Source organism: Pundamilia nyererei, unplaced genomic scaffold, assembly GCF_000239375.1.
Source record: "Pundamilia nyererei isolate P.nyererei 1_Seehausen unplaced genomic scaffold, PunNye1.0 scaffold00024, whole genome shotgun sequence".
Classification (NCBI taxonomy): Eukaryota; Metazoa; Chordata; class Actinopteri; order Cichliformes; family Cichlidae; genus Pundamilia; species Pundamilia nyererei.
The window spans coordinates 4673562-4701531 of NW_005187425.1; the positions used below are offsets into that span (position 1 = coordinate 4673562).

At 39.7% G+C, this 27970-nt stretch overlaps 2 protein-coding genes across 2 annotated transcripts; one reads left to right on the forward strand and one right to left on the reverse strand.

Moving 5' to 3' along the window:
• Nucleotides 1–205: 205 nt before the first annotated feature.
• LOC102199804 (multiple inositol polyphosphate phosphatase 1-like) lies at nucleotides 206–3288 on the reverse strand. Its single transcript, XM_005727519.2, has 6 exons — nucleotides 3267–3288; nucleotides 1697–2194; nucleotides 1424–1618; nucleotides 1072–1169; nucleotides 812–942; nucleotides 206–587 (listed from the first exon to the last, which is right to left on the reverse strand). Exons 1-6 carry the CDS (start codon nucleotides 3286–3288, stop codon nucleotides 206–208), a joined length of 1326 nt encoding a protein of 441 aa, XP_005727576.2.
• LOC102214009 (phosphatidylcholine:ceramide cholinephosphotransferase 1) lies at nucleotides 3224–27931 on the forward strand. Its single transcript, XM_005727485.1, has 6 exons — nucleotides 3224–3345; nucleotides 21624–22487; nucleotides 22610–22727; nucleotides 25963–26116; nucleotides 26898–27064; nucleotides 27503–27931. The coding sequence occupies exons 2-6, from the start codon at nucleotides 21889–21891 to the stop codon at nucleotides 27677–27679; spliced, it is 1215 nt and encodes a 404-aa protein (XP_005727542.1). The 5' UTR covers nucleotides 3224–3345; nucleotides 21624–21888; the 3' UTR covers nucleotides 27680–27931.
• The last annotated feature ends 39 nt before the right edge of the window (nucleotides 27932–27970 follow it).

Below are 27970 nucleotides of genomic sequence, written 5' to 3' on the forward strand. Positions count from 1 at the left end.
TCGTTAAACAAATTAATAGAAATAAAACAGAGCATATTTGTCCATTTATTTCTTTAATGTCAGAGCTTAAGAAAAGATGGTCATCGCTTCAAGATGGAACACTTAGAAATAAAAGCTTTTTCAGCCAGTTGCGTTTTTACTGTAGAAGCCTATCATTTATTCCACTGTGGAAAAATGAAATAACAAGACCTCTGTTAATATCTGCCTAAACTTCAGCAGGCTGCTTGAACAGCTGACACTCGGTTTCAAAGTCGCAGCCTTTGAGCAGATCACTGTAGTGCTCTAAGACATCTCGATAGAGCGGCATGGAAGACCGATTAGTCAAACCGGGGAAAGTTACAGGCTTCTCATTGAGCAGCGGCTGTAGTCTGAGGTCACCTCCCCCGCAGTCAGAGAGCACCAGGACCAAGTTAGCTGCATAGGGCAACATGTGAGTGGTGCGGAATGAGCGATGGGCCTGTGCAGCATAGTTGGTTGATGTCAGCGGTTCGCTGTCCTTGAAGAAGCCCAGAAGGGTAAGCAGAGGAAGAAGGGTGTCTGCATGGCCCACCTGGACTGTCACAGCTTCAGTCACCTGCTGTCCCAACCTGCCGCACAGAGGAGAAAGAAAGTTTAAAATTAGCTACAGTTCCTGCTGTAAATCTGAAGATAAACTGTAAAGAAAACACAAAAGCGGGACTCTGGAGTCCATCCCAATGCCATATAAAATTGTCCTTTGATGAATGGTTTCTAGTTATGTAAACATAATTATTTCATGTATTTCTTTAATCAAGGGCATCAGAAACCTACAGGTTATTAAAAGTTCACCTACTTATTCTGAGTGGCCGTCTTGTCCATTCGGCTAAACACATCATGAAATAGGATACAGCTTGCCTTGCTGTTAATATCATGACCATAGCCTCTTTTCCAGAATTCCCTTAGGTCACTTGCATACTCAATAACCTGTTAAACCAGATAAATGCTCAAAATTGAAACAAGATGTTCAACTGTTTAAACCACAAAAGATTCTTCTGGCTTCTCTAACAACCTCATAAACATCTGCACTTAATATATCTGATGGCTATCTCCTACCTTTGCATCGTCCTCGTCAAAGAGCTCACACCAGGGGGACTTCACTGACCTAATTGCAAATTCGTAAGCACACAAGTAAAATGCAGCCTCAGCCACATCTGCAAGATAAATGTTAAGTGGTTCAGTAACACAGGCTGTTCAAACATGGATTCTTCTCTTCCAGAGAGGTGGCATCCTCACAAAATGAACTAGGAAGCGTTTAGAGAGCAGCCTTCATCTGACTGCTCAGAATGAAGTTAACACTGAAGCACCTTAGATGTAAGATATATGATATTATAAATAAGGCATTGCTCTGTTAATACAGATAATAAGAGTGCAGATAATACACTCAGTCTGGTTTTGTAGACACAACCGTATGTGATGGAACTGTATGGGACGTTGAGGATGTCTGCGATCTTCTGCTGGACCCTCCTCATCTCTGGCCCTTGCTTGAACTTCTCCACCTCTGTCACAGCTGATGGGTTGTTATCAACTTCCTCCAAAAACCTGGTGCATTTATCAAAAAACCTCATGAGAGCGTCATTCACCGCGTGATCAAACTCCATATCTGCACAGAGGAAAGCAACAGATTATAATGAGCAACAGGTTATGCATAAAGGGGCCATCATAATAATCATGGTCGTACCTTTAATATGCCACAGCTCTGTTAGTCCTGCCTTGAAGGACAGTGTGCTGTTGACACACCTGTGCTTTGAGCTGGTTATGAATTTGATGAATCCACCTCGAAGCTTCTCCTCTGAAATCAGTGAGGGGAACAGCTTTGACAGCCTGACAGCCAGGTGCTTCAGCTCATCCACACCTTTCTGGACGAGTCGTCCGTCCATGTCCTCAGTGTACCACATCCTCCACTGGGTCTGCAATTCGTGCAGCCAGCTCTGTTCTCCTGAGGCATTGTGCAGGACGATGTTATAGAGCTGCTGCATCTCCTTAATATTTTTGGTCGTCGGGTATCTTGTGCCATGTCTTATTATGGCTGTCAGATGAATTTGTTGACATTCATCCAGTGGAGGCTGTAAAATTGACCTGTTTACAGCAAGTATGTCCTCTCTGAGATACGGGTTAACCTCCTCGTACCTCCCTTTCGTGTTGAAATATTTGGCGATTGCTGGTATATTAGCCTCGTCTTCGAACGTCACGTAATTAGATAAAAACCCAGAGGTGTAAAAAACATAAAACACTATAAATTTCCAAAGAAAAGTCAGCATGATGCACGTTTGAAGAGAGCAAAAAAATAAAAAATCAATGTGACGCCATCAGAAATAGGACAGAGCAAAGTCCAGTGCAGTTTATTTACCCTGATTTCCTCAGAACACATGTTCCAATTCCAAGGACTTTCCATTCCCCTTTGACTTCCCGAGTCCCTTCCAGTCATTACTGATGCGTCACTGTTTCTTTGTCTTTCATAATTATAATTCATTAAATACTCCTCCAGTACTTGTCACTAGATATTTTCATTTCAGTTTTGAACAAACAGGAAATGAAAACATATTTAACGTGAAAGGTTGGGCATGTTTGTTGATGTTTTTATGACTTCTTGGTGCCCAGTATGCTTTGCATTATACAAATTAGGGTTAGGTCCTAGGAGATGAATAAAAGACATTCATTAGCTAGAAAGAAAAAGTCACACATTTGTTAATGCAAAGTTCTTTATAAAATTCCTGTTTATGGTCGATCAGGATTTGGATTGATGTCCTGAAGGCTTTGGTATTACTGATACAGTAAGGTCAATTTTAGAAATAATATAATAATATAATTCATAACTTCAGAAATAATCAAAGACTCTGACATAGAATTGAAAGTAAGCGTGGCTTACTAAGTAGAGTCCAGTCTTCACCAATAGATGGCCTCAGATGAAAATGAGTGGGGTTGGCGTGTTCCTGTACAACATTGCATTTTTCTCTCACTGTAGTTGTCACTGTTGCTGTGTTTAAATGCTCCGACTTAGCTGGTAAATCATAAATTAAACATGCAAACATTCCTATCTGTTGCTAAAAACAAATATGCTGTAGGTTGTCAATTTTGTTGCTTTTTTATGCTTAATGGGAGTCGTGTGCTGCTGAGTCTCATCGTTGGTCACGTTGCTGTATTGGCATGAAGCGTCATTTTTTAAATTGTGCGATTTCCATTGATGCTTGAAGGCAGCACTTGGTGACGTCGTGTGGGGAACTCCCTGCTAACCCGCCTACCCTACTGACCAAAAGATACAGACCACCACATTGCGGTACTGAGCAGTACGAGTCGAGAAGAGGTCCGTAAACATTTCACATTTCAACGGTAAGGCAATTTCAATACAGTTATCTAATGTCGAAAACGAACCTAGCTATCGAAAGATACCTCTCTGTTCCATATTTAGTTGTTAAGTTAACACTTTGGCTTCCGAGTCGTGTGGAGATAGGTTAACCTAAGTTAATGTGTTAACTACAAACTGAAAGATAAACCGCTGTATTGCAACAGCTGCTCTTTTGTGCGACCACTTCTTATCTTTTCCATGTATTTCCAAACGTTGCGTTAGCCCACTAAGCGCTCCCTGGCCTTGTGTTGAAACATTTTTATCGACTCTTCTCGACTAAACATGTCCCGTTATCGTTTATCGGGATTCGGCTACACTCCTCTGTGTGGTAATTTTAACCCGTGCTGGTTATTAATGTGCAGTTTTTATTCCTACACACACACACACACACACACACACACACACTTGCTTACTGTCCTCCCAGACCCTCGCTTTCAATACAAGAGCCCAAGCTAGCAGGCTAGCTAGCTAAATACTGAAGACGCCAGCTTGTCTATCTATTTTTAGGTGGTCAGACTATAAGCTTTTAAGCCACACTATACAGAGCGGCTGCTAAGGCCTTGGTGTGAATGAAAGCGGTGTTTTTAGCACGCTAAGTCACTTGAGTCAACCATTATTTGGATGCAAAGCTAAATCTCAGGTATGCCCGTTACAGAGACGGCGGATGAGTGGGTGTATTTTCCACCAATCTCGCTGTACTACTCTTACTCTTTCTGTGTAAATATTAACCGAGAGAAAAAGATGGTCAAACATTTGTTTTAGCCCTGTGCTTCTTGGCTGAATAACAGCCGCATCTGTTTTGCTTCTCTTAAGAAGAAGAAGAGGTGGGACCTGACATAGCACTGTTTTCCACACACTGCAACAGAGAAGCCCACTTCACTTTAAGGAAACAGAAGTGTTTAAATAATTGTAGCTTCTTTGAAGAAACAAAACCGAAATTTGTTTCGTTTGCTGTGTATGACCACCGATATCCACACAGGGCACAAGGAAATGCCCTGAAGACTTTCACCAGTCAAAAGAGACAGTGAACGAAGTGAACAGGGAGATGTCTGTGCCAAGAAACTGTTGAGAAAGCAGCTCTTCACTGCGATAAACAGTGTGACTGCAGCCAGTGTCAAGAAGGCAAAATGCTAAATGGGGTTTATTGTTGTCACTGTACTCAGAGCTTTTGCAGAGAACGCCTCATTGCACAAGGGAAGCATGCCACACATTGAACAAGCATTTGACAAGCAAGAAAACAGATTTTTTTCGTTTAGTAAGGGGTAAAAAATGTGATTCCTCTAGGCACAGCCATGAAAAACAGATTGGACAACAATACCACCATGAATTTCCTTTTTCCTCGAGAACTGGGAAGGAAATGGGGTTTCCATGCTGTCATTGACTATTGTGTGCCCCCCCCTCCCCCCCCAGTTTTTCATTTTTAATTTTTAATTTTTAATTTAGAAATTAAAAAGATCTAACACAGACACACAAACTGTCTACTTTTTGTTTGTTTGTTTATCAATGATGTTGGTTACAGGAAGCAATTAAAGTGTATGAGGTGGTGTAAGTATTATTATTTTTGTTAATGATAGCACCATTGTCTAGGTTTTGACATTGACATCATTTTTGAATCTAACTGACGGTAGCACCCTTATGAGTGATGTTTGCATGTGCCGACAAACTGTTAGTGGAAGCTTAGGGAAATTTTTGGGTCTAGCCTCTGCAGAAGAGAGAGAAGCAGACAGCGGCAGGAAATGAGGAGAGACACAGTTATGAACAGAGCAGGATGAGGAAGACGAGTGAGACACAAACTCCAAGACAGGGAAAAGCAGATAAAAGGGGGGAAGAAGCCTGCATGTGCACTCACCACAGAGTTTTAGTAAATAAAGCCTTTTGTGAAAGATACACTGCCAAGGTGCAGTGCATACTGCATACTGGTGTAGTGGTTTGGGTGGATTTGTTTTGTTGTAATAGTGATACCCATATATAAATTACTTCTCCGTTACCTGGGCAGGGCAGACTGAAATAACGCACTCTTGGGCATAAAATTTAACTCTTGAATTATTCCCCATTAATTAAGCTTACATTTATTCTTCATTCATTCATTTGTCAAAAATATACTTGATGTATTTAATGTTACATTTTTTTTTATATTAATGTAATATGTGGAGTTAGGGTTTGCTGATGTGTTTAAAGTTTTACTAACAGTCCACGTGACTTTGTGTCAACCAGCGATTTCTGATATATCTGTCGAGGTGATGGAGGTCTTGGTTAACAATTAACACAGCTGTGACAGTGTCGGGGAAAAACGAACATTATGGGCATCATAAAAGTGGACCCAGCACCGTACTAGAGTGCTTTAGATTGTCAGGTGTGCTTGATAAGGTGACTAATGTTATCCTGCTATCCTTACCTTTCTCTCTAGAAATGTAGTAATCTATAGTAATATGCTTAACCTCTTTGAGGATTTTGTTCACAAATTTTAAAGTCATTTCAGACCAGGGGGTGGTGTGTGTGGCAGAGTTTTATTTTGTACTGGCATAAACTATATAAGTTGTAAACTTGTCAGGTGCCACAGTCCTTCTGTCAGTGCTTTTGAAGTGGGGTTGAACTGCAACACTAGGATTAAATACCCTTCATTCAGAATAAATAATTGTGAAGGGCCAAGGTGGTTAGTAACACAGTGTGCAGTCATAGCCAAAATTTTGTTTCTCATGCACATTGCTGCTTCATTTTTTATATAGATTATTTTTGAAATGTTTTCATGATATGGTGAGGTTTAAAGTAAGTTTAAAGAATGTTTAGTGGTAAATAAATGATTTCAATGATTTTATGTTGGTGCCACTGGCTAAACATTTGGTCACATGTGTAGTTTTTGAAACAAATGTCTTTTGTTTTACCTAAAAATGGAAAACCGATCAAATTGTTATTGGAAGTCATAGTTCTGGGCCATTAAAAGAGGTGAGTTTAGCGGAAAAAACTATACAATGTCAACATATAAGGTGAAGTAAGTTATCTAACAGAAGTGACCAAAATTGAGCTAACAAACAAGAGAAACAAACACTGACACATGATGTAATTATGTAATTATGTAATTACAAAAACAAAACATGAAAGTAACTAAATATGTTAATAACTTTCTATGTTGTGTAGCTACTGGGTACATAACACTATTAATAACTTGTGTTCATGTATAATGGCTTTGACTGGAGTACTGTCCAGGATTACTGTCTAGTGATGGGTATTAAGAACCATAAATTCAAACTAGTCTGACACATGGTCCCTCTTAATATTTATGTAACGATTACTGATTCTAAGATGGCAATTTTTTATTCAAATTTCTAAGCACCCGTTAATAATTGTATTGCTGTCTGTTTACATCATGTGCCATCTGGTCATATTTTCAAAATCCTCTTTCTTTTTCTTTCTTTTCTTTTTTTTTTAAACTCTATATATCTCACTGAATTATTCTAAATTCTTTTTTGGTGGCTACTTCTAAGTTCACCGCCTCTTTCACTTCTTGTGCTTTTGGTGTGCCACAAGGTTCTATTTTGGAGCCTTTATAGTTTCTGATATATATGGTCCTTATGGTCCACATTTGTTATCACTGATACACAGATGACATTTAATTACATATCTCTTTTAAACCTCAAGATGTTTCTAAGTTCTAGATCTTGCATAGGTGCCAAGACTCTATTAAAAATTGGATGGCTCCCAATTTGCTCTGACTCGATAAAGAGAAAACAGAAGTACTTGTTTGTGGCCCTTGTGAGATTTGTGCCTAAAGTAATGGAAACATGAGGTCCCTTTTGCAAAAGTGGTGAAGAGACCTAGAGTTACACTAAGAAACTTTTGACTGAGTTTCAGCTTGGATGTTTGTGTTAAAGAAAGAAAGAACCTCAACAAAAAACAAAACAAAAAAAAAAACCTAACAAAAAAACAAAAACAATTTTTAATTTCCTTGTAGTTTAATTTGGGATATAACAGTTGTATTCATTCATAGCCATTTGAAATGTTCCAAAGAATGGCACAACAGCATATAAAAATGTAAAGATAGGCTCTGGTGGGCTTGTTCTATGTTAGGCTAAAAAGAGTTAATGAAAAAGCAGCTAAATGCTATATACTGAATATAAAAAGGTAGTTGCACATAAATACGGCAACACCAGCAAAATCAGAAAACTGATAAAAGGACCATTTGTTATATTAATAGGTATGGTTCAGCATATTTGGCTGCTTAACTAAAACACCAGCTTCTTTTGAACAGCCTCTCATTTCTAACACTGCTGGGATTAACTAAAATTAAGGTCTATTGTTTGCTGTCATTATCAAAATGACTCAGAACAAGGTTGGCATTGAGTTTCAGCACTCTTTAAAATCTTCCTAATTAGGGCTTGATCCCCACTGTGTGCTCCCTTTGGGTAGCAGTAACTTAGCCTAGTTTAAACTTAGTTCTGTGTAATAGTACCACTTACACTAACTAATTCTGTATTGTAAATTTTTGTTAATATTCAGTTTCTGTTTTTTATTTCATAGGTTTTATAATTTAAAAAATTAGATATTTATTTGATGACTGAAAATAGTTAGCATATTTGTGCTTTAATATGCAATCTTATGTGTTAATGCTAGTAGCTAATGCACGTGTTAGTTGACTTTACATTTTATTGATCAACTGCTATTGGTTTAATTAAGCATTTATGGGCCAAGTAAAATGCAGAGCTTCAGTACTGTTTCTGCCATAATTAGAAACGCATGAAATTTTACCACCACTCACATGATGTCCCAGTTTCTTGTGTCCTACAACAGCTTTTAGAAATCTAGGCTAGTAGCACGGAAATGTCAGGAAAGAAATTGTGTCAAAATACAAGATAGCATTTTAATAATTCTGCAACAAAAGGGCAGTGCATAAGTAGGAATTTCACTGGAGTTGATGTGTGAGCTTTAAGTTTTTAGTTGATGCAGGGCCATGACAAACGCATGTTGGCAAGCATGATGGGTGGGTCTGTTGGTAAGACATTTTAAGCAGATCAAGCTACCACTGAAGGCCTTTTAATGGCTTATATTTTCCTCGCATACATCTGAGCTGGCTATTTTCCTTTTTGGTTTCTTTCAGGTAGCTCCGGTTCCTCTTTGCATCCCATATTAGTTATCGGACTTAGGGCTGCACCTTACCAGCTGCTTGCACCTCGTCACATGTCGTTATAGCCTTGTGGTGCTTTGGTGGAGCTATTATTTTATTATTTTTTTTATCAAGTGATGAAACTGATTTCGCAAATTATGTAAGAAAACTGTTCCTGTTAAACATTTAAACAAAGTATTGTCCTCTGTAATAGCTACAATTTTAGGTACTGTATTGGCATAGGCTGACATGCTGGTCTCTCACTCAGACATCAGCTAGTGTCAGTGTTATGCATGTAAATGCATAGTATAACACTTTTCTATTACATAAAAATGTATAAGAATATTATTGCAGATTGTATGATACGGTGCAGCCTGGGGCTGGGCGATATGGCCTAAAATCCATATCGCGGTATAATTTGAAGCACGTGTAGTAACGATATATATCGCGATATATTCTTTTCTTCTGTATAAGGTATTTTCCACACTATAAGGCACACTTAAAGTCCTTTAATTTTCTCAAAAATCGAGAGTGTGCCTTATGTATGAATTCTGGTTGTGCTTACTGACCTCGAACCGATTTTGGCGTGCAGAAATCTGTTAAAAAATGTTTTAGTACAACTTTGGTAAGCCGCACTGCTTGATAGATTGTCAGAGCATTACGGCTGCCGTAGTGAGGAGCTTCGCTTTGTAATCTGGGTCCAAAACTCCGTCTTCTTCAGGTCCCGAAGTCAAACAAACACTGAGAGTTAAAAACGGTCTAAATTCTTTCATCTTTAATAAAATCATCAGCCTTGCTGCTTTACCAGGTGTAACAATTAAGTTTAACATCCAGGCATCCATGAAAACAGAATTTCTTACATTTAACTGAATTAGAAGTTAACAGGAAGTTAGCTCGCTAGTTTCCACCTAAACATGACATACCATGTTGTGACTGAGAGATTTTTTTTAATTCAAACGTACAGCTCTGCTATCACTCAACATAAATGAAAACAGAAAACTAAACAGCAGTGGCGTTTGCAGGGTTACTAAAGTTGGACTACCTGGTATATAATGTTGTCCTACGTGATTGCTAGCGACACAGCTATGTTAGCATAACATTAGCACAGTGAAGCTGGAGGATGAACGCCAACTTTTTTCCCACTCGATAAAAGTTAACGTGAGGGATTCTGGTGGTTAGAGACAAATGCAATCGCATAGCAGGGTGCTATACACGGGCCAAACTTCAGTCAGGAGAACAACTGAGATTATTTATCCACAATACGAGGTTGGTTATTAATATACTGCAACAACATGGAAATAGAACAGCTGCGAGAGAATTCAACATTAATGAATCAGTTACGGAAGTGGTGGAAGCGCAGTTTTTGGCTTTCCCCATATTTCAAAAGTGCTTCATCTCTTTGCTATGACTGTCACCCGGCATAATTTGCAGATGATAATGGTTGTAGCCGCTGCGATGCTTTTGAACAAAACAGGCATAGCTTGATGACATCATCAACATGCGCTATCGCGATATAGTCAAAATCTCTATTATTGGCCAAATTGATATAGTTTCTATCGTATATCATTTATATCGCCCACCACTAGTGCAGCCTTATTGTAGATTTTAGGCTATTTTACAAGGAAAAATGAACCTAGTAATGTACTTGGGGTAGCTGGTATAACAGTGACCAAAGGCAGACCAGTGCTATGACATATGAAACACAAATTGTGTAGACACAAAGCATTGCTAGAAAGTCAAGTAAGAGATGATTTCCCATTCAGTTTACGTCAGTCGTATAATGAGGAAGCAGACTGCAAAAGATACAGTTTGAGCCTACATGGTAATGAGCTTTAAGACTAATCATACCTATACAATTTTGTCTGGTTCATGTTGCCCTAGCTTCCACATGACTAAACCTTTAACATACACTTTTATACCTAATGGATTAAGGAGGTCACATACATAGTTTAAATAAAATAGTACGTTAATATAGATGAGCAAGTAGCTGTTTTCCTTCCATTTGACCTTCCTTGCCATGAGGATATCAAAAGGGCGCACTGATTGCCTCTTCACGTAAAGACCGTTGAGGTTGCAGAAACCCAGACAAGAAAGACCCAGAAGACTTGGAGTACAGTAAGTTAATGATCCTTAAAAGTCCAAAGTCCAGGCTAGTTGAGAATCATCATTGTGCTTTGTTGGCATTTAAAGTGTGCTTTAAATGTTTTACGATTTTTCTAAATGACATGAGCTATCAATTTTCTAGTTTCAGTCAGAAAACATTATTGGCAAGTTGGGAATTTTCTGCCCAAGTCTGCTAGGTCATTGCAGCTATGAGACTCGTCTTTGTAGTCAGATTGTTGATAATATGTAGTCAATGCTGGGTAATACACTAATTACTCCCTGTTGACAAGAAGTCTTCTCTGTGCTATCCCAGATATAATTTATGAACTGTCTACACCACACACAGATGAACAGAGCATCTAGCTAATTTGTGTGATGATCCTCTGGGGCTGTATGGGCCTATCATCTTTATCCATGACCCATAAAGCCACAGGTGGTTTTCTCATTAGAAGACAGAAACTCTCAGTACATTGGTTGTTGTGACATTCAGCTCCCCCAGAGACTTGTGCAAACACCTATCCTATTTTTGCACCCTTGCACTGTCAATTAACAGATTGATATGAGATAACATTGTTTTGTGATAGCAGGATTTTTAAGGTATGAACAGCATATGTTGTAGGTTTCATAACATAAAGTAGTAAAATAATGATATGGAGGTAATATTTCAACAACTTCAATTGAATTCATTCAAGAGTGAATGAGTTTTGCCTTTGGGCCCTTTGGATTTTAAATCCAACATGGGAAGGAGTAGAAACGGCTCATTTTAATGACAGTATCATTCCATGGGCACTTTGTACTATACCTACAGTCATGCAGTTATAACCACAGTTCATAGTCTGGTCATGACAGTTGTCACTGTCACTGCAATATTATGCAAAACTTTCTAGTGGCTGTATCTTGTTCTGCATTTCACGTGGCTTCTGAAGCTGATTGGGTCACTTCAAGATATGATGCTTGCAATTGTGGTCTTTGCATTTATTTTTGGTCGCATTTCAAAGGGATCATGCCCCTCTGCAACACTAAATACACATTCTGTTATTTTAAGAAAGCAACATCAAGCTGTAGGTTAAATGAGAAAGTTGAGTGTGTTCATGGTAGAGCTGGGCGATATATCGAGTTTTTAAAACATATCGATATATTTTTATACGAGATATAAGATGTGACAATATCCTTTATATCGATATAGACTATGTTACGTTATAATTATAGTTGTGGAGCCGCAGGTTTGCCTCTCTTTCGTCCACTTTTGTCTCTACCAACGTTACTCCGCCTCGCCTTCACTGAAGACAACTCCCCCTCCTACCCCATCGCTTCACGTGCAGGCAGCGACAAGACGGACACGGCAAATCTCCGTTAACGAGTTACTGCGCATCGCCCCATGCGTGGGGCTGGACGGCGTCAACGTGCTAACGAGCTAAACATGCTAACGAGCTAACCGCGCTAACGAGCTAACAGCGCTAACCCTAAAATCCTTTCATTCTCTCAAAAGTTGATAGCGCGCCTTATGTATGAATTCTGGTTGTGCTTGATGGCCGCGAACCGATTTTATGTGGTACACGGCGCTCAGCAATCTGTCAAAAATGTTTGAGTACGACTTTGGTAAGCTACGGAGCTGCACCGCTTGATAGATTGTCGGCGCATTACGGCTACCGAAGAGCTTCGCGGAGTGATACGTACTGTGCATCAACATAATATTACCGTACTGTGTGTGTATAAGGACCATAAATGGCACCTGTAAGAGACGTGGTTATGAAGCGGATTTCAAACTCCAGGCTATCAGTCACACAGTAAAACTTGGGAACAGAGCAGCTGTGAAATCTGTCTGTCTTTGTTATTACGCTCAGCGTCTTTTAGTTTACATTTTGACTGCACAATTGTGAGCTCTTTGTTTAGCACAAAAACAACCTTGTTTTCTTTTATTTATGGAGCATTATTATTTAATGAATGCTCATAATTTAATTTTGAGTAATTTTTCATGTACATCTATGCTGTATGTTAATAAAAGTGCCTGTGTGACATCTGGGACACAGCTTTGACTAAGAACTCTCTTTTTGTTCTTACTTTATGGCTTAAAAAAATATATCGAGATATATATCTTATATCGCCATCCAGCTAAAAAATATCGAGATATGAATTTTGGGTCATATCGCCCAGCCCTAGTTCATGGCATAGATTAAGTATTATTAAGAAGCAACTGTGCAAAAGCAAGGATGTTTACTTTGGTAGCATGTCTATCCTGATATAAAGTGCTAGGACTTTAAAAAACACAGTCGTCTCCCATTTTTATTTTATGTAGCCTGAGGAGATTATTCATTCCTGAGTATTCACCACTAAGGAAGTTTTAAAGTATAGAACCAGTGTGAATGCAAATGGATTTCTTCTCGTGAATCTGACCTTCTCAGTGGCTCTGTTTCTTAGAAATGGGACCATAGTCGAAGGAGTTGGCCTAACCAAATTAACTCATTCCAATGAGTAGGGCTCTCTGAACTACCATGTGATCACAGGAACAAACAGGGTTACATTTTATCAATGTAATATTTCACTGCAGCCACGTTAGCCCGGCTATGTAAATATTGTCCTTTCATTGTCTATGGGGGTGTTTGTTTGCGTGCTGTAAAGGGATACAGATGAGAGCGTCTTGTTCATTCATTGTTAGTGGGCTCCAAAGGTACAAAAAAAAAATTGTAATCGGATAGAAGTCTTTCAAAATCTCAACAAAGAAAAGGCCAACACCCTTAGATCACAGAACAGGAAGAAGATAAACGATTCATTCCTTTTTAAAAGCAGTTGTGTGGAAATATCATATTTGTTTACTTCCATTGACATAAAATGTTTTGTATTTACATCTACACAAAATTGTAATTGTATCACATGCAGACAGAGGTTAAAGGCAACACAAGCTTTTCACAAGTGAGATTTATTGGTGCAAAGTGGCGAAGTAGTAGTAGTAGTAGTATTTATTTATTGTCATTGTCAAGTGATCTGCTGGCAGTTTTTCCTCATACTCTTAATAAATCAGTACTTATTCTGAGCTGTGAATATCAGAAAGTGTGTGCATTTCACCACTTACACTGGTGCACAAGTGACACGGAGGGTGTTTTTAAAAAAAAAAAAAAAGTGTTAGGCTGCATACAGTGCTGTATCTACTGTAGCTCAGAAAGTTTATAGAGAATAGAAGTTATTACTGCGATGTGGCTGTGTGAATCTATGTCAGGTTAGTGAGATTTAAATAATTAAATCTCACTTTGGCAAGAGTTTAAAAAGAAGTTAAAATCTGGAATTGGTGCAACTCTTTGTTTTATTACTTGCCTGCAGTAGCAGGCAACATCCATGAGGGTCTTCTGTCCAAGAGTGTTGCTTGTATGCAAGCATGTGACAAAAGAGTAACTTCATTATTTCTAAATGTGCTTGGTATGGAGATTGGATTGATCACTGCCTAACAACAAAAGTAACTGTGTACCTTCCTCAAGACAAGTCATGTGGCATGCAAAGTCTATAGCCTACAGTTAAATAATTTTCTGATCGAATTATTAGACATCTACTAATGTGTGTATGGATGTAGCTGACGTAGTTAGAAAACTCTAATGCTGTATTTCATTTTATTTTACTTTAAATCTTGTGCATAGAATATAATTAGGACCTTTTTTTTTTTTTTACTGTGGCTTCTCTTCAACTGCAATAGCTTAGCTGTGTCTCAATGAGAAATAGCTAAATATGTAGCTTAAAAAAGAATTGTGTAACTTATGTTAGGGGGCAACTAACAGTTTTCATTAGCAGTTAATCTACCATAGTTTAAAAGTAAAGAGCCAAATTGAATAACCCTGGGCGCTGTGAATAAGAGACACTTGTACATCAAAAGCTGAAATCCATTAATTTTTTCCCCTCCACATAATTGGAGTTGAAACACAGAGTGGTTACTTTTATGTTAGTGCTATAATAAAAAAACAGAACTGCAATTTCACCACATTTGATTAATCAGAAATGAAGCACAAATAATTTTAATAACACTAACATTAGTTGCCCTTTTAAAGCAAAGTGATGTGCTTGGCTAACTTCAAATAATTTGCACCTACAAAACCTGTGCAGAGTTGTTCTCAAAATAGCTGCGCAGCTGTTGATCTTTTTATATACTTCCACGCTTGTTGCTGCTAGGTACCTTGGCCCCCTGAATTGTTTTACATGGTTTGGAGACATTCCACTCTTCTTGTCAATGGTTAACTGGCCCCCCCAAAAAGGAAAAAAATTTAAATGCTCTGCAAAAAACATATCTACATGTTCCAGCTTGAGTGATCCACAGATAAACCAGCACAGGTGGGTCCGGTTTACTTGTGTCTGTGCACATTTATTTGTGGTAACATCTGTAGTGTGCATCTGTATTCGCAGCCCAAAATATGCAAGTCTGTACTTCTCCTAATTTCACAAAGCTGATTAATCATGCTGGGAAGTTTCAGCTCTCACAAGAGGCAGCCATTTGTTTATAAATAAATGTGCAGCAAAATTCATAAAATCAGATAAAATATAAACACAATGTGTTTGCGTCCATTCATGCAAACATAAATTTTGCAACACGTAAGAAGGAGTAGTTAAACGCATCACACAGCTGACACTTTAAGCTCAAATTCATTTCAAGCATTTAAAAAGCGTGTATCTAGTGTTGGCCCAACAGAAAGTCATCAGTGTGTCTACCCTGTCAAGTACAGGAATGAATGTCGAGCAGAGCAACTGTGTTTTCAGAAAAGCTTTTTTTTGAATTACTGATCTGAATCGACTCTCCGTTCATAGTCTTGATGTAAATGAGTCTCTTGGTCCCACTTTTGGCTCACCAACCAGACTATGGATGGTGGGTTTATGTTTGTCTGGTGATATATTGTTGCTCATGGGTGGTACTGTACTTGTGTTAAAACTATCCTTGTTAGAATAATTCTACTTTTTGTGTGCAACAGAGCTTACATGTGAAAATATGAGGAAATGGTGCTTCTCCAAAATGCTTCTTTTACAATGATGGTTGCTTCCTTTGTTCTTTATTTCTTTCCATCACACCATGTGATGTATTTGTAGCTGTTAAACAACAATTAATTATTAATTTTATAGTTGAAAAGCATGCCACATGCTTTTGGCCAGCAAGCCTTAGCTTTACGTGTAATGCTGAATTCCAAGTACTAGGCTCATTTGGTTTTAATGGCTGTGTTCCATTTTGGAAAATACCTGGTAGATAGTCGCTTCAGTTATTTACTGGCAGGATTAGAATGGCTTGTATCAAATATAGAAAATAGTGATGTTTATTCACCATTTTAATACCTGATAATCCGTGCCAGATGGGGAATAGAAAAGCTGACAATATTAGTCCTCGGCTAAAAATTGGACTACTTTCAGACAGTCTCTTCTGAAAAGGCATCATAGTGTTTCACAGTGGAAAACAATAAGTGACAGCGATAGTTGGTTGAAGAACGGAAGAAGGGCTACAGTGAGAAGTTTAAACCCCCATCTTCTTTTTCATCTTTGCACAACTGGCCACATTGTGAAATGCATGCGGAAGTCATCACTTGTGTTGCTGTGGGTTACTGAAGTGATTCAGCCATGCATCAAAGACTTTTAATGAATCAACTGGGTAGCTGCCTAAACCAATAATGGGTGAATAATCTTCATGAAGAATGCATACTTAATATTAAAATGAGACTTACAAACTTGTAACAGCTCATGTGAGTACTGTCCACATCGCTCAAGAAGTTAAATTTGCACAGTTAAGAAAGAACATCAATGGCACAGAGTAAAAACCTCTTAAAAAACAGAGTAAAAACACCTCGTCTATGTCTACACAGTTGATTATCTACAGTTTATCTTTTAAGACATCTGCTTGCTTAACTTGTCACATCATAGGATGTGGACTTTGCACTGCTTTATGTGTACGACTAAAGATGCATATACATACATACATACATACATACATATCTTTGTTGCATTTCAAAATTCACAATAATATGAGGTTGAGGGTTTTGCTTGTTTGCTTGCAATCCTTGGTGTAATTTCTGTTGTGTGTGGAACACACACACACACACACACACACACACACACACACACACACACACACACACTTTATGCTAGCAGAGAATCCTTAAGTTATAGGGTCACATAACCGTTACAGCCAATGAAAAAGTACCGCACCATACCTAAGTACCGAAATAACTAAACAAAAATATTGTTGAAAGGTGGTATCTTTCAAATTCAAATATAATATTTGTCCATGCAAATACACTCACTGGCCACTTCGTAGGGTCCACCTTGCCAGTAACAGGTTGGACTGTCTTTTGGTTTAAGAACTACTTTGTGCCATAGATTCCACATTTGTTGCGAGCATCCATGATGCAAATCTTTCTTTTCATCCCATCCCAAAGTTGCTCTACTGGATTGAGATCTGGTACCATGCCATGTTCACAAAACCAGTTTGACACTAGAAAAAGTTGCATTTCCTGCGAAAATGCTGTGTGAATGCCTTGTAGTGGAATCTGCTGAAAAAAGCAGAAGTAAAACTATGTGCTGAAAGGAGGTGAATAAACTGAAAATTCTGCAGAAAGAAGCAGAAATTTGTACTGACAATAGGTGAAAAAGTTCAACTGTCTCATGAAAAGAAAAGTTGCCCTGAGCAGGGTTTGAACCCGGGCCTCCTGGCCTTAAGGCGGCTACTCATCTCACTGAACCAAACTGGCGTACAGGAAACCAAAAAGTGATTGAAAAACTGACAATTCTGCTGAAATGAGCAAAGGATGCTTTGTGCTGATAACAGGTGAAAAGGCTGAAAATTCTGCTGAAAATAGGTTAATCAGCAGAACTTCTGCATAAAACAGGTAAAAAAAAAAAGCAGAAGGTTGTACTGAATAGAGGTGAATCAGCAGAGTTTCTGCTGAAAACAGCTGGAAAAGCTGGGATTTGTGCTGAAAAGGGGTGAAAAAAATGAAAATTCTTCTGAAAAGGGATGAAGCTGAAATTTGTGTTGAAAAGGGTTTTAAAAAAAAAAAGTTTTGTTAACTGAAAAAAACGTTGCCATAAGCGGGATTTGAACCCTGCCCTCCCGGTCTGGGAACAGCTGCTCATCTCACTGAGCTAAAACACACCTCAGCCTGGCAAGCAAAAATAAGTGACCACATTGATAATGTGTTCCATTCATTTCAATGGGCAAAAATAATTGCATTAAAAATTTAATATCTCAAAAAGTATAGCGGTTATAAGCCGGCATGAGCAGAAGGAGCAGAATTGTTTAAAGTTTGAACGGCAAAAATCGGATAAAAACTGTGGGACTAGTTAAGGTGCAAAAAACGTACGGAAGCAACAACAATAAAGAAAGGATAAAGAATAAAGAGAAACAGGCATTCACACAATTATTTGAACTTTGTTGACATGGCACATTATGGTGCTGGGAGCAACCATCAGAAGATGTGGTCATAATGGGATGGACATTATCATCAGCAGTACTCAGTAAGGCTGTGGCATTTACACATGCTCAAAGTGTGATAATAAAATTCCCACACAATTACTGGCAACCCAGACTAATGATAGAAGGCAGGACAGATCCATGTTTTCATGTTGCATATAACAAATTCTGACCTTACCATCCATATGTCACAGCACCAAGAGCCATGCCCCGTTCCAAGTCATCTAAATCATCTTTCGTCCTCATTCTGGTACTGTGAACCTTAGATTATCTTAACAGTGTCTACATGCCTGAATACATGACGCTACTGCCATGTGACTCACTGATTAGATATTTGCTTTAAAGGGTAGATAAACAGGTGTACCTAATAATGTGGCATGGCATTCGATTGTACAGGTTACTTTATTAGTTTGAGAATTTGTTTGTTGTTTCCCTTTTGCTTGTGTGAGATTATTTGCAAGTAAGCTGATTCATAGACCGAAGGTCGTTCGCACCCAGCTGACTCAGTGACAGCTAATCTCTGATCTGTCTTGCTTGTGAACTGTTAACACATTGTTGTAAATGCTGCTCTGCTTTGCTCCCAGCATGCTATGTCTTCATACACAGCTGGGATGTCACGTAGCTGGTCCGTGGGGGTACCATTAGCATTGTCTTTATTTATTTATTTTTTTTACACTTCTTTTAGTAGTGTTTTGTATTCGTTGGAATTATTGAGTGATTAGGTCAAATTATTTCCCTGACATCAGCGAGAATAAATCTGATGGCAGGTGTTACTGCTTCTGTAGACAACCAAGCTTACAGCCTTTTTATTTGGCCCTGTTTTGCTGGCCTAAATGAAGAGGCCTCTTAGCAGATTGGAGGTGAGATGAGGTACTGATGTGCAGCTTGTTGTCCTGCCAACCGGTCAGTTTGCCAGTGTATTTAGCTGCTGCTGGCCTAGGCTGACCTGGCTGTATGAGGGCATGACTGCTGGCTGACTGCCCTCCTGACAGGGGTGGGGCTGACTTGGCGCTCAGCTCTGACCTTCATTCTGATTTATGAGTTCCTCTTCTCAGCCTGGTTCCCTCCCATCCTCCTGCTCTGTTGACCCATCCATGTGGTAGAGCAGAATTTGTCTCCAGATGTACATCTCTCTCCCAGAATCACAAGCAGGGCCTCCCTGTGTCAGCCGCCTACACCGCGGTGTATAAACAAACTAATGAAATGCAGCAGATACGTGAGTTCATCTTCTAGCTGGTGTAAAGATTTTGATGTTACTATGCACACTACAAAAAGAAAACTTAAGTTGAAGGTAAAAGGCACGATTTACTTGCAGAATGTTATTTTCTCAGAGAATATGAACTTTTGTGATTTTTTTTTTTTTTTCTTTTGATTGATAATCAAACAACCTGAATTACTTGGTCAGCTAGCTTGACAGTCTACTCCAGCAAACTGTAGAAATTAGGATTTATCTGTGTTTGGCCCTGTCTCCTCTGCTTATTCCATGAGCGATGAATCCCTGCCTCACACTGTAGATGTTTTCTTTTCTCCCATCTATCCATCACTTTCTCTTTCTTTGCATTTACCTCAGATATGTGAGCCTTTGTCAAATAGTAGTGATTTTGAACCAGAAACCCCCTTTTACAGTGGGGCAAAAAAGTATTTAGTCAGCCACCGATTGTGCAAGTTCCCCCACTTAAAATGATGACAGAGGTCAGTAATTTGCACCAGAGGTACACTTCAACTGTGAGAGACAGAATGTGAAAAAAAAATCCATGAATTCACATGGTAGGATTTGTAAAGAATTTATTTGTAAATTAGGGTGGAAAATAAGTATTTGGTCACCTCAAACAAGGAAAATCTCTGGCTCTCACAGACCTGTAACGTCTTCTGTACGAAGCTTTTCTGTCCCCCACTCGTTACCTGTATGAATGGCACCTGTTTGAACTCATCATCTGTATAAAAGACACCTGTCCACAGCCTCAAACAGTCAGACTCCAAACTCCGCCATGGCCAAGACCAAAGAGCTTTCGAAGGACACCAGGAAAAGTATTGTAGACCTGCACCAGACTGGGAAGAGTGAATCCACAATAGGCAAGCAGCTTGGTGTGAAAAAATCAACTGTGGGAGCAATCATCAGAAAATGGAAGACATACAAGACCACTGATAATCTCCCTCGATCTGGGGCTCCACGCAAGATCTCATCCCGTGGGGTCAAAATGATCATGAGAACGGTGAGCAAAGATCCCAGAACCACACGGGGGGACCTGGTGAATGACCTGCAGAGAGCTGGGACCAAAGTAACAAAGGTCACCATCAGTAACACACTACAACGGCAGGGAATCAAATCCCGCAGTGCCAGACGTGTTCTGCTGCTGAAGCCAGTGCATGTCCAGGCCCGTCTGAAGTTTGCCAGAGAGCACATGGATGATACAGCAGAGGATTGGGAGAATGTCATGTGGTCAGATGAAACCAAAGTAGAACTTTTTGGTATAAACTCAACTCGTCGTGTTTGGAGGAAGAAGAATACTGAGTTGCATCCCAAGAACACCATACCTACTGTGAAGCATGGGGGTGGAAACATCATGCTATGGGGCTGTTTTTCTGCCAAGGGGACAGGACGACTGATCCGTGTCAAGGACATAATGAATGGGGCCATGTATCGTGAGATTTTGAGCCAAAACCTCCTTCCATCAGTGAGAACTTTGAAGATGAAACGAGGCTGGGTCTTCCAACATGACAATGATCCAAAACACACCGCCCGGGCAACAAAGGAGTGGCTCCGTAAGAAGCATTTGAAAGTCCTGGAGTGGCCTAGCCAGTCTCCAGACCTCAACCCCATAGAAAATCTGTGGCGGGAGTTGAAAGTCCGTGTTGCTCGGCAACAGCCCCAAAACATCACTGCTCTCGAGAAGATCTGCATGGAGGAATGGGCCAAAATACCAGCTACTGTGTGTGCAAACCTGGTAAAGACCTATAGTAAACGTTTGACCTCTGTTATTGCCAACAAAGGTTATGTTACAAAGTATTGAGTTGTATTTTTGATATTGACCAAATACTTATTTTCCACCCTGATTTACAAATAAATTCTTTACAAATCCTACCATGTGGATTCATGGATTTTTTTTTTCACATTCTGTCTCTCACAGTTGAAGTGTACCTCTGGTGCAAATTACTGACCTCTGTCATCATTTTAGGTGGGGGAACTTGCACAATCGGTGGCTGACTAAATACTTTTTTGCCCCACTGTATGTTGCAACTCAAAAGAGGCACTCCATGACATGTTTTGTGTGTATTTTCACACCCTCTCAGCAGATAAGACTTATAATGTGCTCATGTTTGCATGGGAGGTCTCCCATCAACATCTATTTGAATCTGAAACCCTATCTCTGAATTAAATCTTTGGTGGTTTGATCTGTGGTTTGCAACATGCTGCTCTATTAAACGGAATGCACACACAGGCTTGCAGGTCTGGTCAGGCATCCGGTACAGGCCACACCCAGCAGCAGCCTAAGCCGGATGTCTGCATGCAAATTGACTTAGTGCCGTTTACTAGCATTATGAATCATGTTTTAATTTCTCTTAGGGTGGAGTATGTGGAAATGGATATATATGTCACCACTGCAGTCTGATTCACAGCATTTTATTTTTCACAGGGGTGAAGTGTATGGAAAAAGCTTGGTGAAGGAAGCTGCTGTGACTCACATCTGTTCATCTGTTGGTCCTAACCCTAAGCGATCTTGCTTCCTTCTTTTTCTTCATCACAATAAGAGGAGGCTTGGGCTCCCTCTAGGTGCAAAACTCACCATGTGCCAAAACTGGAGAGGATGTACCACTATCCTTTAAACAGCCAAATCTCTTTTAACCCTTAACCTCTAGTCTGGGGACCATCCTAATCCTCCACATTGCCCGCTGGCCAAAATGAGGAAGGTGGTGGCATGGACAGCAGAGGATGTTTCCCAGTGGTTGAGCAAAGCGGGAATGCCGGAGTACATAGATGCCCTCCAGCAGATGAATGGCCCTGCTTTACTCAGGCTCACAGAAGCAGATTTCCAAAAGCCTCCTCTCTCACTGGTGTCGTCTGATTGTGGGCAGCAGCTGTTGGAGCGACTGGAGACACTAAAGCTAGAGACACACATGGAGGCTCATAAAAACGGCCACGCAAATGGGCACGTTGGTGGAATATCCAACGGAAGTAGTAAGTCCCACAGAAATGGCACATTGAAGGAATTCCAGGACATGATTCAAATTCCTATCCCTACAATGGAGGCTACACCATTCCCTGCTGAGTGGGGGAAGACGGGCATAGCATTCCTCTATGCGGTGGTGTGCTTTGTCACCACCACTGTTGTCATCTCGGTTGTCCACGAGAGAGTCCCGACAAAGGAGCACACTCCACCACTGCCCGATAAGTTCTTCGACTGGTTTGATAGGATAGAGTGGGCTTTCTCCATCTGTGAGATAAACGGCATGCTCCTGGTGGCACTCTGGCTCATACAGTGGATACTTCTCAAGCACAGGTACAGTCACCGTCTCAGTTAGGTGTAAACTTTTAGCTTGTCAAAGCTAAAATTTCATTTAAATGGAAATATATTATTCTTTTATTTACTTTCTTTCTCTTCCCTCTTCTTTTTTTCTCCAGGTCAATAATAGGCAGAAGGTTCTTTTTCATTGTGGGCACACTCTACATGTACCGGTGTATTACAATGTACATCACTACTTTGCCTGTTCCTGGGATGCACTTTAAATGTGCTCCAAAGGTATGAGCATGAATAGTTTGTTTCTTAACTGATTTTGGAACAAATGTTGTCTCCACTGATTGTATTTGTCCATCTATTTTTGCCATGGGAGAGTCAAGTAGTTGCTCAACTTTCTTTGGGTTCCTATTTTGCAAATGCTAGGAAAGCATTTTCATATCTCCTTATTGGAAGCCTTTGTATCAAGAATGAGAAACAAAAAGCCCAAGGGCCAGAATTGGCTGACTGGTCGAAAAAACAATGTCAGGTAATAAATTTGTAGTTAAAGTTCTTTGACACAGCCAAAAAAGGGGACTTTCACTTACCTGTACCACTTGTATGGAAGCCTGTTTCCGCCACTAAAAAAAACAAACAAACAAACAAATATCCATAACACGAAATTTCGACTTATTTACTCGAAATTTCAAGTTACCTTTCTCAAAATTTCGAGTTAATCTACGTGAATGAGGTCACTTTCTTGTTACCTGGAAGCATATGGCGCAGAGTAACACGCACTCAAAACCGGATTGCAAACATTTGGCGCTTTCACGAGTACGTTTGCTGATAGTAACGCCATGTGATTCAGCTAATAACACAAGGATTTCATCATTTTTGAAGCCACGCTGAAATTACTCAGCAATCTGTGCATTCATGACTGGATGTAATACCAGTAGCTTAGCTGTAGCATTTGTACCTGAAGGCTTCAGCTTCCGGGTAACAAGGAAATGACGTCATTCACGTAGATTACTGATTGGCAGTGCTTACTCGAAATTTCGAGTTACTTTTCTCAAAATGTCAAGTAAATAAGTTGAAATTTCGAGTTAATAAGTCAAAATTTCGAGAAAATAACTCGAAATTTTGAGTTATGGATCTTTTTTTTTCTTTTTTTTTTCTTAGTGGTGGAAACGGGCTTCCATTGAGATCAAAGTTGGCTGGATTGGGCCCAAGAGTTTGACATCCCTAAATCAAGGCTTTCTGTGGGGATAATATCTTCTTTTACCTAGCTTAAAATATTATTTTAGGATCATGCTACTAAAGTTTAGGTCATGTAGCCTACCCTGCTCATGTTGACATGTTTGGGGGAAATGTAAGATTGATGGCAGATAAGCCACACAGCCTTTCTGCCCCGATAGTGTCGTACACCGTTGCTTTTTGCTGTTATGTAAAAATACCACACCACTTCCTCCGGTGGTGCAGCAAAGCCTGAGGAAGTTGGTCTTCAAATAACAAAGATGTGTTTGTTATTTGACTCTGTATGTTAAAAGAAAATATAAAATCCACATAATATTATGGATATTAACAGATACTACAGCATTACAGTTCTTTTTTTTCATGGTTCAAACATCTCAAAGGGATTCATCATGTATTGTTACTTTAAACTTTGCTACTTAAACTATAGTCATGTGAGAAAACCTTTCACAGAATTCCTGTGGAGAACGTAAGCAACCTTGCAGGTTCACTAGCTTGCAGAACCACTTTTAGCAGTAATGACTTGTTTTGTATTCGACTTTATCGGTCTCTCATATCAATGTAATACTAATAATAATGGATTGCATTTATATAACGCTTTTCGAGACCCTCAAATCGCTTTACAATTCCACTATTTATTCACTCTCACATTCACACACTGGTGGAGGCAAGCTACAGTTGTAGCCACAGCTGCCCTGGGGCAGACTGACAGAAGCGAGGCTGCCATATCGAGCCATCGGCCCCTCTGGCCCAACACCAGTAGGCAGTAGGTGAAGTGTCTTGCCCAAGGACACAACGACCGACCGACAATGTGGGAATATATTGTGTCACTCGTCTTTACAGCATTGCTTTTACTGGAGTTTGTGGACATAAGTTTATGCACAGCTGTTTTAATGGCTGGCCACAGCATTTCTATTAGGTTGATGTCTAGACTTTAGATCCTGCAATGACCCAGTTAGATTCTTTTCCCTTTCAGCCTCTCTGTTATAGATTTGCTGCTGTGCCCATTGGGTTCATTGTCTTGACCTAATTTAGGTCAAACTGTCAGACAGATGTCTTCACACCTGACATTAGAGCACTTAAACGTAGGCTACGTCCACACTAATGCGTTTTTGTTTGAAAACGCATCGTTTTCTCTCCGTTTTGGCCTCCCGTCCACACTGAGACGGCGTTTTCCTCAAGGAAAAACACAGCGTTTTGAAAACGCTCTTGAAAACGCATACATTTCAAAACAGAGCTGTCCCGTCACAGAGTGGACACTGGAAAACGCAGACTTTCTAAAACGATGACACATTTTAGCCATGTGATACAGTCATGTGACCAATTAAACAAAGATAGCAGAGGGCATTATACAGCAGTTGTTTTGATTGCTCTCAATTTTGACAGCCCTAAAAAAGATTAATATCAGTTTGTACATGCTCCAGATAGCTTTTCTTCAAATTCTTTAATTCTCACTTGCTTTTGCGCATGCGCAGGACTGGAACGTAAGCGTTTTGGCCCGTTTCAATGTGGACGCTCAACTCTGTGAAAACGAGCGTTTTCAGACCTATCCGGGCTAGTGTGGACGTAGCCAGAGTCAGCTCAATGATTGCAAGGTGTGCAGGTCCTGTTGCTGCAAAATGAGTCTAAATCAAGGCCCCTACACTACTTTGCTTGACACTTGGTGTAAGGTGTTGGTCTTGACATGCTGTGTTTGGTTTTTACCAAACATCTCCACTGCGGTCTTATTTCTCAAGTCCTGTGGTTTGTTCAGATGCATCATTTTAGAGACGAGAGGCTTTCTTCTAAAAATCAAAAAAAAAAAAAAAAACACACCTGAATGCGCCAGACCAGCAAACTGCATAAATCTCTGCTTTTATAGGAATTGTCAGTTGCTGATGATTTATTAATCAGATGTATTTGATTAGCAGAACCTGGCTGCTACTACCCTTCTTAATTCCTGTGGAAGCAGTAAGGCTGTACTTACAGTTTCACGGGACTGCATAGGTTCCTGTGAAAACTCCTTTTTCCACACTGTATATTTTGCTTCCAATATAGTCGTTTTTATGAGCGTATGGTTGCAGAAGCTTTCACTTGTAACCAGGTATTTTGCAATTGTCGTATCTTCAGTATGGTTTACCTATATCTAAATAATATAATTGTCATAAAATAATGGAATTTGGGAATTCAAAGGAAAGCTAAAAAGCAACGACAAACTTTTACATTTTTGCTTTTTATAAGTTATGTGCACACACTTGCCGATGGCGTCTTACTTTAGAGGTGAATTAATGAACAACTGTGTTTCTTTCAGCTGCTTGGGAACTGGGAGGCACAGATGAGGAGAGTAATGAAAATGATTGCCGGTGGGGGACTATCCATCACAGGTGCTCACACTATGTGTGGAGATTACCTGTATAGTGGCCACACTGTCATGCTGACACTAACGTACCTCTTCATCAAAGAGTGTAAGTTTAACTTTGTCTATGTTGCAGTTTAATTAAGAATATATTGTAATATTTTACTTCTAGGATCAGTTCCCTTTCTCAAAGTCAAGCTTTCTGTTTAAATCTGATGATTTTGACAGTCCCATAAACCATTTAAAAATGTGTGGGGTCCCATCCCCCCCATTAAGATGGACTTAGATTATATATCTTCGATTTACCAACTGGCCTTTCGGTTTTAGTGCCTTTGGCATCACATTGATATTTCACACTCGAGTAGATACTGTGACACAACAGCACAAGCAAATGTGAACCCTGTGTAAAAGTGAAGAGGAAGTGTTTCCGTCTCGACATTTTTTTTTTTCTTGTCATCTTAGTGTCAGTTTGTTTATTTGTTGTTTGGTTACATAACAACAGTTTCTGTTGCTCAGCAGGCGTTAACCATTATCTAACCACCCCCCACCCCCATTCCCCCCACCCCCACCAACCTTGTTTACTGCTAACCCAGAATGCGGATGAAATGCTGTAGCTTTTTTAACTGCTTTATCATATTGTGGCAATGTTTTTGATTAAATCCTGGTTTTTATTCGCCTGTGATACATGGCACTGCAGTGCTGGTTGATACAGTGGTGACATCTAGTGGTGAAAAGAAGAAAAGCTTTAAGTAGTGCTGTAGGGTCACACTGACACATCAGTACCAGCTGATACAGGAGTTGGAATTCATAGGAGGAGAAAACAATTTTTTGGTATATGGTTTGTTCTTTCTGGTGTTTTGAACTTATTTTTCCCCCTCTCTTTTTGGTAGATTCTCCAAAGCGATTCTGGTGGTATCACTGGCTTTGCTGGACTCTGAGTGCAGTGGGAATAGTCTGCATCCTTCTTGCCCATGACCACTACACTGTGGATGTGGTTGTGGCCTACTTTATCACTACACGTCTCTTCTGGTGGTACCATACTATGGCGAACCAACAGGTGATTGTACCATTTATGTTTGTCTGCTAGATTTATATTTTTTAATTTTTTGGACAAAGATAATGTCATCAAAGTAAAGATGCCTAATCTTGCTATAAAACACAAAATTAGCAAAATCCTCTTTTGCAATAAAGAGTTGAGCAATGAAACATACCAAAGGTCCCTCTAGGTTCCTATCTATATCATATATTATAATGTCGTCATGTTGCCTAGCAACCACATACCAGTGGGCTAAAATCATGTGTAGCATAGACATGTACTAGAATTCAAATGTGCTGTTTTGGAGTGAATAAAGCTGAATAGAGCCTGTGCTTTAGTACGTAAGTTGTATAGTGTATGTGAGTTATAGGTACCATTACAAGGTCTTAACCTGCCACAATAGGAATTGTGGCTCAGTTGTGATCTCTCCTTTTTGTTGTTGTTGTTGTTGTGTTTCAGTCGCTGAAAGAGACATCACAGAGTAACCCATTCTCACGGGTGTGGTGGTATAGACTGTTCCAGTACTTTGAAGAGAACGTGAACGGCCCGGTCCCCCGGAACTACCAGCTGCCATTGTCGTGGCGAGCGTTGCACTGGAACCACAGCGTGAAGTACAGCAGACTGGACATCCAGTGACCCCTATCATGTTAAAGCAGGCGAGGACTGTGACTTCCATAAGTGCTGTTTTTAACCAAGGAAGATGGCACTGTCCAATGTAGCGCTGTCCTTTCACCTCTAGTAACACCCTTGTCCACATGGGTAGCACTGTGACCCACTTAGTATTTTCTTTTTCCTCTCTTCGTTCTTTTCTGACAGTGTTTGTCGACACAGAGCACTAATTTATTTGTTTTTGTTTCCATTTCAAAGGTAACATACATTTCTGCTTTTATAGTACATCTATAAAGCATTTAAACACTTTTTTTAAAA

What these genes read in the sequence shown, in the direction of transcription:
- LOC102199804 (XM_005727519.2), bottom strand. Translation starts at nt 3,288, where the DNA reads ATGTGGTGGTCTGTATCTTTTG. An exon ending in AGAGCTGTGGCATATTAAAG is followed by an intron (nt 1,619 to 1,696) that starts GTACGACCATGA and finishes TCCTCTGTGCAG; the next exon opens with ATATGGAGTTTGATCACGCG. An exon ending in AAGACGGCCACTCAGAATAA is followed by an intron (nt 588 to 811) that starts GTAGGTGAACTT and finishes TCTGTGCGGCAG; the next exon opens with GTTGGGACAGCAGGTGACTG.
- LOC102214009 (XM_005727485.1), top strand. Translation starts at nt 21,889, where the DNA reads ATGAGGAAGGTGGTGGCATGGACAGCAGAGGATGTTTCCCAGTGGTTG. An exon ending in ACTTTAAATGTGCTCCAAAG is followed by an intron (nt 22,728 to 25,962) that starts GTATGAGCATGA and finishes TGTTTCTTTCAG; the next exon opens with CTGCTTGGGAACTGGGAGGC. An exon ending in GTACCTCTTCATCAAAGAGT is followed by an intron (nt 26,117 to 26,897) that starts GTAAGTTTAACT and finishes TCTTTTTGGTAG; the next exon opens with ATTCTCCAAAGCGATTCTGG.